Source organism: Coturnix japonica, chromosome 5, assembly GCF_001577835.2.
Source record: "Coturnix japonica isolate 7356 chromosome 5, Coturnix japonica 2.1, whole genome shotgun sequence".
NCBI classification, from domain to species: Eukaryota; Metazoa; Chordata; class Aves; order Galliformes; family Phasianidae; genus Coturnix; species Coturnix japonica.
Window position 1 is genome coordinate 50,133,023 of NC_029520.1, and position 17,123 is coordinate 50,150,145.

The following is a 17,123-nucleotide window of genomic DNA, read 5'->3' on the forward strand; positions in this document are numbered from 1 at the left end:
TATTTACAGGGATCTGAAATACAAGACTGAATCCAAAAGTAAGAAATAGATAAATTTCTACAAGACGCATTTTATTTTCCCATTTCAAAGGGAAAAAAAATCAGAGCCTGATTAAAAACAAAGCAAAACACCCAACCCCCACAGAGCCTTTAGTTTGTTCCTAAGGATTATAAATAGCCCCTTGTAATACAATCTATGCACGGGTGCCAGATTTACAGAGGTCCCCTTATGTTTATTTGGCAGGATACACTGTTTTGGGTAAGTTTGGGGGAAAGAAAAGCAAATACTTTGCACTTTCTGCACCTCTCACAGTTCACTGTGAGTGGTAAATGGAGACTGCAGCAAGTGAACAATTAGCACATCCCACTGCTGCAGTGCCATCCCACCAGCAGCACCCGAATCACACTGCCAAGCACACAGGGGGGCTTCCAGAGCTACTTATCAGTCATGCTGAGGTGGGACAGTACATAAACCTAGATGGAATTTTCAAAACCAATTGAAATTGGTCTTTACTGGGCATTTTCTGGCATACTCACCTAAAAACACAGCTTGTTTCTACACGATTCAGTCAATGACAATACCTTTGACTTAAATGCATTTGTTCCCAAGAGGAAAAAGAATTAGAAAAACACGTGTGATGCTCAGCACTGCAGACAGTAAAACCTGACACAGTTGTTATCCTGGTATGGGACAACTGCCTCCCCCCCCCCGGCCAGGGCTGTCTCACCACTTCATGTGCTCGCCTGGGGATCCATCTGCTGTCTCCTGTCTCACCCCTGGTTTGTCAGCTGTGTGTTCTTGATTCTATAGCTGCACTTTGTTTGGTGAAACACAGTTCTGATCCAGGCTGACAGCTCTGGGTACAGAAGCGGTGAGGCTCATTTCACACATTTTCTATTTATGCTGCAACAAAGGGAATCTAAATTATATATTAGCGCTTTCAAAAACACAGCAGCTCAACAGGGAACTTGGAACATAATTTCATGAAGGATTTTCTCCTGTAGGAAAGCTGGGTTAAGGAGCTCTTGCCATCCCCGCTGCATTTCCATACCCCGTAGGTATGGAAATACCCCAGTGCAGCTCAGGAGGCATGGTGGTGATGGGTTGGTGGTTATTTCCAACCTTAATGATTCTATGATTCACAACACTGTATAGTAAAAACCAACCCCCAGTAATGCTGTCACTCAGGTATCTTTTCATTTCTTCAGGTGATGTTACATGAAGCCTGCCTGCCACGCTTCTACCCCCAAACCAATCCTGCCAGTTACATGTCTGTTAAAGGAAGACAAGAACACAACTCTATAATGTGCTCAAAGGACTTCCTTTAAAATTGATTCATCTGGATATTACTGACCTTGAATGGTTGAAGCTCTCTCTTTTCCCATTTCCCTCTGCAGGTTTTGCAGCAAATCAACCGAACCTTGTGTCAATGAGATCAAAATAGAGCCAACAGGAACTTTAATCTGTCTCTCCTATAGAGAGATGAAATCAGTGCAGGCTCCATAAAATAAGAGTAATGGAAACTGTTCACGGTTATGAGTATCTGCAACAACAAAGTGTCTCCCATTAAGTGATGCACCGAAGCTGTGCAGATGAAGTTATATGCTCTGGTATCACAGTGAGGTAAAAGTCAACCAAAAAAGAGTCTTTTCTTCATAGCCAAAAAAGAATTCATTTCTTTTCACATTCATCCGTGCATACAATAAATATTTAAAGGACCTTCACCTTGACTCAAACACAACGATTCCAAAAGAACAGCATTTTATTTGCTTAAAAACAGTCATCGTATTCACAACCAGAGCCACTGCCTAAATTTACAATCATTACAGAATTATTAGAAAAATAGTAGAAAACAAACAGTTCTGAAAGGCACTATTTGGATGAAACATCCAGACTGTCACACTAGGCTGACAAATGTACTGAAGACAAAGCCTTTAGACAGTGAGTATCATAAAAGGCCATACACTTTAAAACGTATCTGCCCCTGAAGAGTCTGAATCCCCATGAATGCTACTTATACTTTGTGTCTGGTCAGTCTGGTCATCTGTATGCATGGAAGGCAGTTCCACCGACATCCTTTCTGCAGAAACGTGTGGATGTAAATGTGGGACGACACCTTCTCCTAGGTAAAAAAAACACAAAAAGCAGAACAAAACCACATTATTTGCAGCCTACAACGTATACAACTTAACTGTATTGAATTCATCTCCGTTTTGCATCACCTTGTGGGAATACAAAGACACAGATGTGCTCACTGTCCATAGTTTTGAGGCGTTTTCAGAGTATGCTGATTTAGCCTTCACAGTTTTCTTGATAAGACAAGAAAGGGATGAATATCTGTGCATACAAAGGATGGACTGTATTTACATACACCTACCTACACATGTATATATGCTGTGAAGAAGCACAGCAGTGCTCAGTCCCCATCTGGGAAGCAATGGAGGGAGAGAAAACAACCTGCAGAGGTGGTGGTGGTGGTGGGAGGGTGATGGGTAGAAATTACTGCATTTAGCCCCAGGAAGGAGACAAGATGCATTTGTGGAGCTCAGGGAAAAAGACATGAATCAGGCTACAGACAGGAAAAATGGCATTGGATGAGTGGTGTAGCATTGTCAGAACCAGAAAGAGTGTTTTGAGATTGCAGTTGTCCTTGGGATATTTATTTTAAATGCAGCAGCTACAAGCAAAACAAACATACACCAGTCTGTGCTCAACAGCAAAGGCTCTTCTGGAGTTTGTTCTTATTCCAATGAGCTAAAACAATTCTCCCTTCCTCTATCACAGGCTAGGTAATTAAAACACTATTTTCTCAATGAAAAAAGAAAGCTAGGCTTCCTTTCACCCCACTTAATTATCTACTGTGTCACTGTAGTGGTAATCTGCTTTCATCTGCCTTGTAGCCAAGCACGCTCTAAACGACTAATTAAAATAACAAAAAACCCAGTGCTAAAATAAAATTTCATTGGGTGTTTTTCATGCTGGAGCAGCTGCCAACAGCCTGGGAAGTCAAACACAAATGAAGCCAGAGATGGTAAAGCCAGTTCATGGAGCAGCCCGTGCCAGCTGAGCCTCCTGCACCTCGGGATGGCAGCAATAGCACAAGAGCACGCATGTAAGCCCTGGGGATCAACGTCACCTGCCTGACACAGCTGCTCGTGCCCTCCGCAAGAAGCATTAGCTGTAGTTTGACCGCCATCCTCACTTTTTGGACAGCCTACTTCATTTCCTTCCTGAAACCCTCAGCGCAGCGCAGATGCCAATGCTTGTACTGGCATGGGCCCAAGCAAATCTAACACAGGAGCAGTAAGATGGCATAAGAAATTCAGCATCTTCTGAACGTGATTCCAAAGCACATTACAGTAACACCACAAGGATGTGCATGTGAAAGATGAATTTTGCTTTTCCAGAAGTACTTCCATGAGCTTAGTCTGTAACCACGTTCTCATGAAAAAAAATAGGTTATCCAGAAGGGGAACAGAAGAAAAGCAAAGCATTTATTTGGTTGGACGTGAAGCTGACACACAGTAAAGACGTGGATGTGTAATGCCCAAGGAAGTCCTGTAAATCATCCAAAACACCAAAGCAACCCTTCAATTCTGTATGTAGGTTGATGCTTTCAAAGCTTGACTTTGTTAATAATTTCCACAGCCATGTCATATTCTATGAGGTCATTGTTTCAACAGCTGTTTTCAGGTTTGTTTAAAAAAAAGGGGGTGAAGGAAGAAAGAATATTCCCTTATCCCAAAGGCTCTGTAGTAACTTTGCAAGCATTTGACTCCGGGGTGCTGAAAGACCCTATGATACCAGTCTACATTCTTCTTAATGCACGCTCTAATATATTTTACAGACATACTGCAGTTCAATTTTATGACAGATGTAAAATGCTAAAAGGACGGGGAAATCAACAGAATAATTCCATCTGCTTGCTCAGCTGAGAAATTAGCATGTTATCCAAATATCCCTACAGAAAAGCTTAAGAAATAACCAAAGCAAACACTCTTCTTCTTGAAATCTGAAGTCTTTGACTTTGTTAATATACAGGAAAATACAGAACCTAGATTTTCAGCACTTTGTCTATGAAATATGATGGATATCCTGTTTCACCTACTCAATAAGCTTGGCTCCATGACTGTAACTTCCCAAGACAGAAAGCTGCTAGTCCTACCACTACATGGGCCCAAAGATAAAACCACTACGTTACCCCCACATGTGCTTCATCATTATCGCCTCTCACTTAATCTAACCTCTGGCATGCGCTGTGCACACATACAGAGATGTCTATGTGGATAAATACACAAACACAAGCGTGCAGGCTTAGATGTTTGTTTCTATGTCCACATACAAGCTTCTAAGCATACATATTTTCCAGTGTCTATACTGAGCTTTTGCTGTCCATCAGTGACAGAGCTTGGACAGTCCTTGTCCCGGTCCTTAACAAGATACTCCGTTTTATTTCTTCCCCCCATCAGAAAACAGCTCACAACCAGCCCTAAGATGCTTTAACTCTTAGACACCAAACCCTTCACAGTCATAAACATGCAAATAGCATCGGTACTTATAACCTTCTGATACGCTATATAAAAGAAATATGGAAAATTCCTCCATGTACAAAGCAGGGCAGGGCAGGACGATGGGTGACCTCCGCAGCTTTTTCTCTTTAGAAGTTCTGGAAGTACTCAAACCAATTTTGTAATCATGTACTTAGATGTATTTATAAAACTTTTCCTTGTTAAAATCCAATAAATGGAACGAGTGATCCCAGGTGACCTCCACTTCTCCGAATTCATTGTCACCATCTACAAGAATACTTTCATATAAACTGTGAAAACTGACACCCTTCCTACGTGTGCGTAAGGGACTCTGGCTGGTAGAAACTCAGCGGTGACTGAAAACATCTTGATGACCCACTGATGGAAAATGTCAGATCTGCCATTGGGGGTTTGGCCTGTGCTTGGCAATCTATAACAAATTCGTGTACGGTACTAAATTTCCAGATCTTTGTTTAACAGGAACATAAAAATTAATGGTGTGTCAACCATCCAGTGACCTGTGAAGGGAGTTTTTCTCTAAGACATACCGTCACACAGAGAGTATGCTATATACAAGTGTATCGTGAATGTATGCCAAATGGAAAAGGTATTAAACACACTGAAGGGAGGTTTTGTTACTCATACCATATGGCAACAATAAGAACAAAGAAAAATGTTTAAATCTTTCTTTTTTTAAAATTCTTAGATTTGGCAAAATAAAAAGACTAAACAAGTCTGACTTTTAAGCCAAATAAAAGCCGTGTGCTTTAACTCCTTACGGCCGGTGAACATACATTAAATAGTTTCCATTTCTGATTTATCAGGAGGTAAATCAGACCCTTATCTTCTCGATAAAAGGTCTTATCTTCATAGAGAATGAATAGGGAGGATTGGGACCCAGGTCATTGTTGTAGTATAAAACCAGAACCATAATTACTCTAATTAACTGCATATTACTTCCTGAAATTTATAAACAACCATCACCCTCCAGAACCCTCCCTCTACTCTCTCCCTGATGTAAAAACTGAAGCAGCTGACTTTTAGAGCAAGAATAACTTTCCAAGCATATGAAAAAAACCCAAGTCCACTGCAGAACTCCCATTCCTTTTAATAGCACGGGTGGATATGAACGGCTTGTTTCTTCTCCTGCCAGGTTCCAGCTGCTTCACTTTGTTTATTACTGACTTCAAAGTTTAAAGTGCTGTCCTGTCCCAACAAATAACTTCCTCCAGATGGCATTATCTCAAGTGTTCAGAGCACTGGGGATAGCACAGCACCTGCAAATCTGTAACTCAGCATCTTAAAACCCCCAATGAAAGTGCCTGAATAGTTTTTACTCCATCTTTCCCCCATTTTGTCCACTCATTTTCATTCCTAGTTGTACAGTTACCAAGCACAGCACAGTGAGCGGCAGTATGAACTGCAAAATCAAGATTATTCCAGACTTAATGGGTTGATATATATATCAATAAGAAACAGGCATATTTTGTTGTAAGCAGTCCTGAAGGATAAACTGAAAAGAGAAAATATACTGCAATGTCAGTCGTGTTGCTAATTATATTATAGGGAACAGTCTTTCCAGTCAAATCTCATGTCAAGCTATACACTGTATACTGAATACATAATGTTTCTAGAACTCAATGGCTTATACAGCTGATAGTTGGTACAGTAAGGAACTGGTCAGATGGCATCAAGATGGCAAAGAATACAGCATTCTCAGAAGGGAGCACAACCATCAGTGGTTTCCCAAATAACCCAGTCATTCGGACAAAATTATTCTCCATTCATTAGCAACCATAGGTCCTCCACTCTTCTAACCCTGGCCCACTTCCACCTTGAGTTCATATGCACATTTATGCTATTATGGAGAAGATGTCCTTTCCCAGCTCAGCCAAAAACGAAGCAAAAATGTTTAAGCATGTGTGACTGTTGATCTCACTGCATAAATGCATTGCTTAGCATAGGACTCTTGAAGGCAGGTCAGATCTCTGGCTTCCATGGGATTAGAAACACAAAGGCAGGAGAACAAGATGCTCTGTGAACGCAAGCAGTTTTGTTCTCTAGCTCAGAAACAGATCATCCATAACTTAAATGCTTTCATGACAAACAGAAAATTCTCTAGGCAAACTGAGGCCAAATTTCCAGGGCTTAGTTACACGAAAGGGATAGATTTACAATTAAAACACATCAGATATTCTACAGAAATGGACTGATATCTGCAGGATTTGAGCCAAAAAATGTCTGGATCTAAAAGCACAACTCTGCTGCTCGAGCTGAAAAAACAGTTTCGTTCTCAAAAACTTCAGCCAACTCATAAAATCAAATAAGTGGGCTACAGCCACCAGAGGAGACAGAAAACTCTATACTGTGAGTTCAGCTGAAGGTTTGACCCAGAGCTGGCAAATTCCAGCTTCACGTGGTGCAGTGTGCTTACGGAAATTGTGTGTGCGTATACACAGAAAATAAACATACAGACACACACACTCTTTTCTCTTTTTTGTTTGTTTGTTTAAACTCCAATGTATATCTCGGTGATAAACATTTGGGAAAGGGAAATAAATCAGATCCTGAGGCAGTAGAGGAGGGTGGGGTACAGGCAAAGCAGCGAACACGTTGTACAAAGCAGAGGATTTGAAAATGACTTTTCCTCCTCACAAGTCTGAGTTCAAGGTTCAGCGGTTTTCCAAAACATGTTGTATTCCCACCAATAGTAACACTAAACAGAACAAAAACTAAGAAATACATAAAATAAACTAGAACCAGATTGTTCAAAATCCTAACGGAGTTGTTGGGAGACCGGTAGGGAAGGGCAGACAGAAAGCAGCTCCAAAACCATCTAGGAACTAGATTGCAGAGTTTACCAAATAAATATTTCCTTTTGGTGGCTAAAATCTACTCTCCTCCCTTCCACCTGACACACTTTGTGCTGTACAGTATCTCACTGTTCAACAATGAAGTTCCCTGGCTGCAACTCTTGCTGTTGTTTCCCAGCAACTCACTTCAAGAAGACGTGCGATGATCCCTCCATAAAACTGCAATAATTATCAATACAAAGAAGAAATACTAAATGTCAGCTCCAATTTTCCTTGCAAAAGCCTGTGATTTTTGGGGACATGGAAATGAATACTCATTTTGTAACTTCTGTGCATTGCTTGTTTCTCGATTGCAACCATTTTCTTGCACGACATGGGGAGGAGGGGTCATCTGCAATAGGCCTTGAAGCAGCAAGTTTTATTCAGAAGTAAGAGACAACGAACAAACAGAGAGCAGAAGAAGGAAAACATGCATCTCGTGCAAGGCTTGGGGGGAGCAAACTCTCAGTCCACAAGAGAACCCAGGTAAACAGCTGGTGGAATTGGAAAAATCTGACAAGTGATAATTAAAAGCCATGTATTAATCTTCCTTTTCATCTTCTGCAAAATCTAATAGGTGAGTGGATGGGAAGGCAGTCATAGAAAACCAGCATATACACCTTTGTTATTCACACCTTCATGTTTGGGGGATCCAAAAAGACTTTTTCATGCCAGCTGTTGAAGCAAAGCAAAACAAAGCTCAAGGAGGAGGAACTTCTTATTGGGGAGGATGGGCAGGTAGGGTCAGGATGAAGGGAAATGGTTGAAAACTGGAAGAGAGTAGATTTAGATCTAGATGCTAGGAAGAGATTCTTATGGTGAGGGCAATGAGACACTGCAACAGGTTGCCCAGTGAGGTTGTGGATGCCCCCTCCCTGAAAGCATTCAAGGTTAGGCTGGATGGGGTGGGGGGTTGGAACAGGTTGGTCTTTAAGGTCCCTTCCAACCCAAACCATTCATGATTCTATAAGAAAACGGACTCATACAACCGATAGCATGAATCCACATTAATTCTGAAATGAAGTTACACATTAATTCTGAATGACTCAGGATGCAGGGTCATTCGGTACAACCTAGCAGTAAGCTTGGCTCCTCTGAGATGTCATATCTCTACATATTAATAGCAGTGCTACCACCTGCACCTTACCTACATCGTACCACAGTGCTAGACATAATAGCATTTGTAGCCTGCATGAGGAGTGGCAAGTTGAAAAAATCAAAGCACCTTCATAAAAGTTCCATGTCTTGTTTTTACTTCATAATAATTAAACAATAATTTACACAAGTTGTCAAGAGTTTAACAAACAAATTCAATAATGCCTCATGGCAAATCAGGATTGCAGTGGGTTTGTAAATGAGCATCTACCCAACATGTGGTGAAATGAAGATGGGTGTCCCAGTGAGGGAATCCCATATGTGACATTCTTTATAGGTCAGCATACCTGCTAGAAAACCTACTGGGTTACTCTAGAATCCATTCCTGCCTCAGTATTTTTGTTTAGGTCAATGTGGCCCATGCACTGAAGTATGATGGCTTTCATGCAGCCTTTGATGTGCAGTTGTCCATATCCCTTGGGATGGGTGCACACACAGTTCAAGGCAAACAGCAATCTGTACTTATCAGACAGGTTCCGTGGGTTGCAGGTCAAGACTGAGCACTTTCTCTGTAGTGATGTTTGCACTGAATATGCTTAGTAAACATTGCCTGCTATCCAGCTCTATTAACTCAGCTCATCTATTAAGACCAGCTAGGAGACTTTTAAAAACAATTGTTAGGAACGTAAGACACCAAATTGCAGTGTACGGGCAAGAAGCCAACAGCTACTTTCTATCACTTAAAAACATGATAAGAATCCTTGATGCTCTCTCTCTCAACCAGACAAGGATTTCCTGACCAGAAGGTTACATTCCCTCCAGCCATGGCAGCAATCAGGTCAGAATGAAAGCTCTGGGCTGGACATCAGGAAGAAAAGAGAAAACCTTCTGTAGCACACAGCCCCTCCAGCAGTGCTGCAGGGCAGAATTTTTCTCACTCATCACCTATACCAAAGTCACTACTTGCATTCTTTTAACAAAACCCTACATAAGATCGTCTCAGAATAAAGCTGTGCAAATGACAGGTGTTTTTTCCTAGATGATCACTGTCACCTCGCTGTAATCCTCCATCCCACAGACGTAAACATTCACAGGACCTTATGCATTTGTTTTGATGATTTTTCACTTTCAAAGTCATGGGATTCTCCATATGGCAACGGTTCACCAAGACTCCCATTGCTGTACCAACACTACAAAAAACTGGCATATTAAAAAGCCTGTAGCTACAGCACAACTACTCAATTTTTGTAATTGCACCTTTTAAAAAGATTATGCTTTTTTTTTTCCCCAAAGCAAAACAAGACAGAACAAATCCAGCCCATTGCAGTCGCATTTTGCAACTCAGCACAGACATTTCTAGCATGCGTACCCACAGACTTGTTAGAAAGATCTCCCTTCAAGACTTACGTTAAGCAGCAGAAGGTGGCCATTGAACATCCTAACATTTGTGCTTATCAATTAACCCTGAAAAACGTATGAGGAATAAGCAATTCTAGGGAATTTTAATGGCAAATAATTTTCCCCTTAGGTCAGAAAGGATACAACAGTAATCTACATAAGCATTATGTTAAAATATGGAGTACATTCAATGTCTTTACTAGCAAATGTGCTGGGAGAGAGTTAACGTACTTGAGCTCAGACCCTACTCTGCCAAAGGGCATCCAAACCTTCCTTGTAATGAGCACCCAGCATAGTAACAAGTAACACTGGCTACATTCTAATGCTCTGGACCAGAGAGGTGGAAACGTCTGACAGCAAATGCATTTTTTTTTGTTTCTTGTGCTATTTTAACATTTGTACATGTCAAGAATGTTTAAACTTAGTGAGTAACGATAAGCATTCCTCCTTGGAAAACAAAACAAACCCCAAAGCCTGTTACACGGGAAAGAATAGAACAAGATTCCTTTGCGATACTCTGTAAAAGAACTCACAAATAGCCTTAAATCAATAGAGTCAATGAAATGCAGAAACACGTTGCTCTACAGCTATGCTAGCAGTTTAGCACACTACATCCCCTTCCTCACTTCCCACATTGCTGCTTATTATAATGACACACGCATCCACCTCTGCCACTGGTTGTATAAAGCAAAGAAAGCACTGCAGACTGCTCCCAGTAACTCCATGCTTCTGGAAGATGTAGTGACCGATGGCTCCCCACCAGCATCAGTAAAACCTCCAGCAACCCTGGAGCTGCCCTGCAGTCTTCAAGCAGCAGCCAGGCAGTGCCTTCTGGGACACAAACATAACCACTTAGAATCACAGAATCATTTGAGTTGGAAGAGACACTTAAAGGCCATTTGGCCCTATTCCCTGATACGAGCAGGGACACCTACAGCTCGATTCAGAGCCCAGAGGCTGGCCCAGCCTGAAATGTAAACCCTGCTCACATTGGGTTCTCATTTGGGCAGATGTTCGTTGCTTCTATAACTATACACATATACAAAAGTTGAAGCATTAATTGATGGTGATAATTCTTTGTAGTCCTCAGTGCCAACTTGCTTTAGAAAGCCTTGCAGCTCTTTGACAGTCACTCTTCCCAGCCCAAAGTGTTGATGCCAAACTTAGCTTGTACTCGCTTCACCAATAGCGAGTACTTCATTGCTTTGGGCCACATGATTAATAGAGCTTGTAAGCTGTCTGAATGAAATTCATTTATCACTTGTCTGGGTTTAAATATTCCTGGCCACAGTATGGAGAAATCTGCACTGGAAAGGAAAGCAAGAGGAACTCAAAAAGGCTTGCATGGGAGCAGCTCCTTGCAGTGCTGCGTGCCAACGTGTTGCAGCTCAGGCAGGTGAATGGAGCAGATCTGTGGGGCTGCACACTCTGCAGACTCTTTGTGTCCCTCTCTTCAGTACAGGCTGTCACGAATGAACTGATTCCAGAATATAGTTTAAAAATTCAATACATACACTCGTTTGGGAACATATTTCCCCTCACTAAGAGTTATGCCACAGCCTATGCAAGAGCAGAGAGGACCAAGTGCTGAAAGATCATCACATCTGAATGGCACTGTTATTTGATGCAATTAGGCTGTTTTTAACCATCTTTAAGGGAGAGAATGCACGTGCTGCAAGGCCTCTCAGAACAGGACTGTCTCCTACGATGAGGAAAGCCTCGGTCACGCCTGGGGCCCCTCAGGGGTTCTGTAATGCAATCTGTAATACAGTTTTACTGCCCAGGTTAGAGTGAGTTGTCCAATCTGTGTTCCTTGAGGAGAGAAATAAGTTCATGCAGACTTGCTGCTCTGTATTTTCAGAGAGCTACTTTGAAAGCAAGCAGAGTCGTAACTGAGGTGTAGTGTGATTCACACAGCCCGCATTTATCACACTCAGAAAGCTTCCTGACCACTGCTGGAAATACATTCTCAATCTGATAAGAAAAGTCCCCATTAAGAATCATTTGCTTGTTTAATTTTCACTTACTGAGCTTTAATGCAGCATAAAAGTAAGTATCAGCAACGGTGCCTTAAATAAACACTGCTTGTCTTGTACTCACTGATGTTTTAGAAGAGCACATAACTACCTCTAGATACAGGAAGCTGCTGGAAAATAAAAACTGACCACTCACAAACTCAAGTAGGAGCTTTAAAGAATTCTTGCTGAGGACCGAGTTCAACAAAAAATGTATTCTGTTCACTGTACACACGACACCAATGGGAATAAGGGCCAGTTCAAGTTCTAAGTTACCATTACTTGGGTAATAGTTTCAAGCTGTAAGGCACAGCTGTATAGGCCCAGCCAGACAGGCTATCACAGCAATGCTTTGATAGCATGGGGCCCTTAAGTGTCAGGATATAGAAAAGGCAGCAGTTGTTGGCTGTGAAAACAGTCTGATACAAACCAGATGGGGACTTACTTGATGGGCAACACAAAGGAAAACAATTGGCTCATTCAACAAAGTCAGGCCACTGCCCCAGAGAATTAACAGAAGACAATAACAGTCAACCAGAGTTGATGCAAACAAGAAACAGCCATGTGGTTATGGTTTAAGGAATTGTTTCTCCTCAGACTAAACATAAAGTTTTGATTTCTAATTCTTATATTCATTAATTTCAGTCTAGTTTACAAGCACCCTCTTCCTCCAAAGCCTTCCGTGTAATTCATTTATGCAGCACCAGCCTTCGCACACCTACTTAACCCCCTAAAAATCGCACGGCGAGGCAGGCTGCATTAATCTACCAGTCCCTGAAGAATGCAGAGGCCGCAGACAACTTTCAGAGCTGTGTCAGAACGGCGCTGCAGATGCACAGCACGCATCTGAAACATTCACACATCAACATGGCTGTATATTCACCTATTCGGTTCTGATTTTTAAGCAAAGGGAGCCCAGTGGGTCGTGTGCTGGGTAACCTGAGCACATCTGTCTCCCAGTTCTATGAAGAGTTCTTTGGTGTTATTTATTTTACTTACTCAGAAATAAACAGCGGATCAATGATGTTACCACAGAACAGTTTGGGTTGTCAGGCTACAGTTGGAAGTCTGTTAAAATAGCTGCTATTAAACTTCTTTTTTTGAAGTAATCAGAAATCTTAAAATTGGTTATTTCAGTCATAACTGGAAAAATCCCCAAGCCAGCCCCCTTTTAGAAGCACGCTCCTAGAAGATTATGGTCCAAAATCTTAATTGCTCTTGCTGTTTTATTACAGGAAATATAAAAGTGACATGTGCAAAGGTATTTTGATTACAAATTACTTACAGAGATTGCACAATAAGTCAGAGCACTGAGGGCCTTCTGCAGTTTCACTCTCAGACTGAAAACATCTGAACTTTCTTTGCTTACACTCCAGAATATTCTCTCTGCGCTGTGGTGCTCTGTGCGTGCAGAAAGTTGGACGGCACACACTGAAGGACAACCACACACTTGGGATACCCAACTCAGTGCACCTACAAATCGCAGTGACACACAGACGTCCTGGATGCCTTCTGAAATCACATCATCCTGAGGACTGTCAGCTCCTGCACGCATCCCCAAGCTGCACTGCTGCTGCAGGCTGCTCAGTTCCTAGTTGACAGACTGCCAAGCAGGGCTGCATGATGTAAACTCCTAAAGATACTACTCTGACCTACAGAATCACCTGAGGTAGAAAACACCCTCAAGATCACCAAGTCTGGAGAAGAGGAGGCTCAGGGGAGACCTCATTGCTCTCTATAACTACCTGAAGGGAGGTTGTAGTGAGCTGGGGGTCGGCCTCTTCTCTCATGTAACTGGTGATAGGACTAGAGGGGATGGCTTCAAGCTGTTCAGGCTGGACATTAGGAAACACTACTTCTCTGAAAGAGTGGTCAGGCAGTGGGATGGGCTGCCCAGGGAGGTGGTGGAGTCACCAACCCTGGAGGTGTTCAGTGTTTGGACATTAGGTTGAGGGATGTAGTTTAGTGAGAACTATTGGTGATGGGTGGATGGTTGGACTGCATGATCTTGTAGGTCTGTTCCAACCTTGGTGATTCTGTGAAGTCCAACCACCAACCAACTGTGGGTATGCATGGGGCCTACTCTTTGTAAAAGCTTCACTCTCCATACAGGCTTGCAAAAAGCAGCTGAATTAAAGAGCTGAATGGATGGCTCTCATTTAACAGCCCAGCATAGGGCAGACAGAGCTAGAGGGTTTGTCCTAAAAAAAGAAAAAGAGCTGCTGAACTAATGAAATACAAAGTCAAGGGTTAACTGCTATCTTAACTGCTTCTATCTCCTAGCTGCAGGGGTGCTCATGCCTGTGAGCATGGAGAAAAATGCTGCCTTGCTAAACAACCAGCACAGATTGTAGGTAGAAAAGTACGTTTTTACTTCAGCTTCCTGCCATAAGCGCAGAGCCAAGGCTTGAACAAAGCCGTTGTGTGCTGTGCTCTGTCTGAGCTAAAACATCTCTCCGGCAGAATCGTCAGGCTTATTTCCAAGAGCGCAGCCAAATTCCTGAAACCTCCAATGAAGGGGAGGGTTGTCACATCGTAGCAGAGAAGGTTTTGCCTGCAGTGCTGCTATTATTCATTTTTCACATCATATATATCGAGGTCAGAACACATTTTTTACATAGAGCTGCAACTTTGCACGGAGTCTCTTTGTCAGGCTGTTGCTAGATTGCGAACCTCAGGAACAGAACAGCCTTTATCAGACTTTACCCACAGAGATACTGCCTGTCTTAGCCCTGCATTTAAAAGCAGATGGGAGAGGAGCGAAAATCTCTTTAAACCCTGCCTGCACAGTCCCCAATGCTTCCAGCTCTGGGGCAGGAGAGCACGGCCGCCTGTCTATTAAGTGAAGACTCACAACAGGAAACTCTCTCCCCTTCTTTTCTGTTGTTTCTTTTTAACTCAGGAAGGAAGCTCTCTCTCCAGAAACAAGCGTTCCCTGTGTAATCTCGCCGCTCGCATGTCTCCAGGATCGCTTCCAATTACTCAAACGAGCAACACGCACTCGAAAGAAGCTAATGGTGTATTTACGCTGTAACACAAGCTAGTAAATATTTCCCATTTATTAATTGTGATTTACATAACAGCGCACAATGGCAGCTGGTAAGTAAATAAAATAATTTTCTCAAGATCTGTAATTATGGTTTTACGATTATAAAAACAAACGAAAGAACAGGAATGGAGCAAGCGCCAGCAAATTCCATGCCTTCTATTTCTATTGAAGATCCAGTGGCCTGACAAGGGACAGAAACTGCAGCTCTTTTCCTGCCTTTAAAACAAACACAGCCCTGCCTAAGCCTTGTGATGGGTGCAGTGCATAAAACGAGGCCACGATGCACAACCCTGAGATTATTACTTTACTGTAACAAGCAGGATGGAGGTCAGCAGGTCAAACCATATTAAGTCTAACCTGCTTTCAATGCGTCATTTTGACCCAAAACATAAATGCAGTTCTCCCAGACTCTGGGTGGCCTGAGAGATGCTCATTCCCATTGTTTGTGCATGGCTGATTATTATTTTGCACTGAAGATATGTACCTAAAACAGAAAGCATTAACAGAGAGTCAAAGTCGTGCTATATTCAAAGGGAAACAGAGACCTCTCTGCAGCCACGGTGCTGGGAAATAAATGCTTCTCACTGACCTGCTGTGTATTTTGTGTCACACCTTGCAGCTTTCCCTTAAGTTGTTTAGAACTGTCCATAAGAACAGCCTTTCCTGCTCTAAAAGCAAAAGAGTTTTAGATGAGAGAAGTAAAGCAGTCTCTATACAACAAGAGATGCAAAAAAGGTTCACAATCTAAATTAACTTTTTCTAGGCGTACTTCTATTTTCCTCCCCTGAGTGACAGCACTCCTGATGAAAGCCAGAGCACAGTAGTCTGCAGACAAAACAGAACCCACCTCCATTATTTATCACTGCTCCTTGCAAACGCGGCCACCAGAAGCGTATTTTCAACAGGTATTTCAGAGAAGAAGATCTGTAGCATTTAAAAGCATTTAATTAGAGGCAGCTTTTGTACTGCTGCAGCAAGAAGGTACCAGAAAAACTTGGCTGTTGTTCAATGCATAAAGCAGGAAGGCTGCTTAGTCCTGAAGAAAAACAAGTGAATAAAATACCCAGCCAACCACACTGCTCGTGAGCATGAGAACTGCCATTAAGTCATGCACTCTCACTATATAATCAGCAATAACGTTAAAAAAAAAAACACCCTAATGTTACAATTTGACTGTGGATACCAATCATTTAAGCATCCGTATTATTGGCTCGGTAGGTTTTATTAAGAACGACTTCACAGCTACGCCTCTGCCCTGTTAGCAGTGCAAAAATTTACAAAGCAGTGTGAAAGAAAATGAAACAAATTTAATGGCTGCGAATGATAGCGTTTGTAAATCTCCTTTCCCCTTTATAAAAAGAGGTTTGCAAGCAAAGACTGTGGATTATTCATCGCTCACATTAAGCTGCCTCCACATGGCACGTACGCTGTCACCCCGGTAATTTCTCTTCTACCCAGGCACTACACAAACAGCTGCCTCCCTTGGATTTTTATGCAGTGCTTTAAAAAGCTAAAATGAGAACCCTCCACAAACAGGTAAAGCTGAAGGGTGTCCAGCTACCTCTGCCAGAGATTAGCACAGCCAGCACAACCAGAAGCTGCTCATTCTGTTGCTTTGCCCTCAGCCATGCAAAAGCTACTAAATTATAAAGGGCAACATCTGCTTTCCCTGCCAACCAGCAAAATAAAACAAACCCAGTGTGTGCTGAGGACAGAAAGCCTACATTTCTCCTATCGCCGTGCTGTAAATGTTTCTTCAAGTTGAAATATGTGTTTGTAATACTCCTTGTCTTCATCTGTCACCATACGGTATCCATGCAATTTGTCACCAGCCTCAAAGACTTCCTGGTCTGATACTGAAGCTTTTTATAAAAGAAATGCAATTTTCACACTGAAAAAGAAATGTGAGATAAGAGGCCTTCTTAAATGACTGTCTTAAATGCCTGTTAACCCAATCCAGGAAGGCAGTCTTTAGAGATACTATAGTGTATCTGCCAACTGAAGCCACTCAGAGCCAGCAGCGGGTCCAGCTGAGACAGCTGGCACTAATGGACTAGGCTGCAAACTGCAGGGACTGAGGGTGCAATCGTCTTGTTCAGCACGTTACCTTTGCAGGCTGTGATCTCTAGCAGAGGTTGTTGCATACATAGCAACCCAAAGCAAATGCTCTGCTGAAAGAAAAACA

At 42.2% G+C, this 17,123-nt stretch overlaps 1 protein-coding gene across 9 annotated transcripts in view; it reads right to left on the reverse strand.

Annotated features, from left to right (window-relative positions):
• Positions 1-1,744: 1,744 nt before the first annotated feature.
• The window catches only part of KIAA0586 (KIAA0586 ortholog), a 59,867-nt gene continuing 44,488 nt past the window's right edge, over positions 1,745-17,123 (reverse strand). For 8 of the 9 annotated variants that reach the window (XM_032445131.1, XM_015865718.2, XM_015865717.2 and 5 more), the window contains one exon: positions 1,745-2,122. In XM_032445131.1, the coding sequence (XP_032301022.1) occupies positions 1,968-2,122 (155 nt within the window). In that variant the 3' untranslated portion in view covers positions 1,745-1,967. Of the gene's footprint in view, positions 2,123-13,776; positions 15,607-17,123 lie in introns of those variants that run through there. The other variant, XM_032445132.1, reaches the window with a different exon arrangement.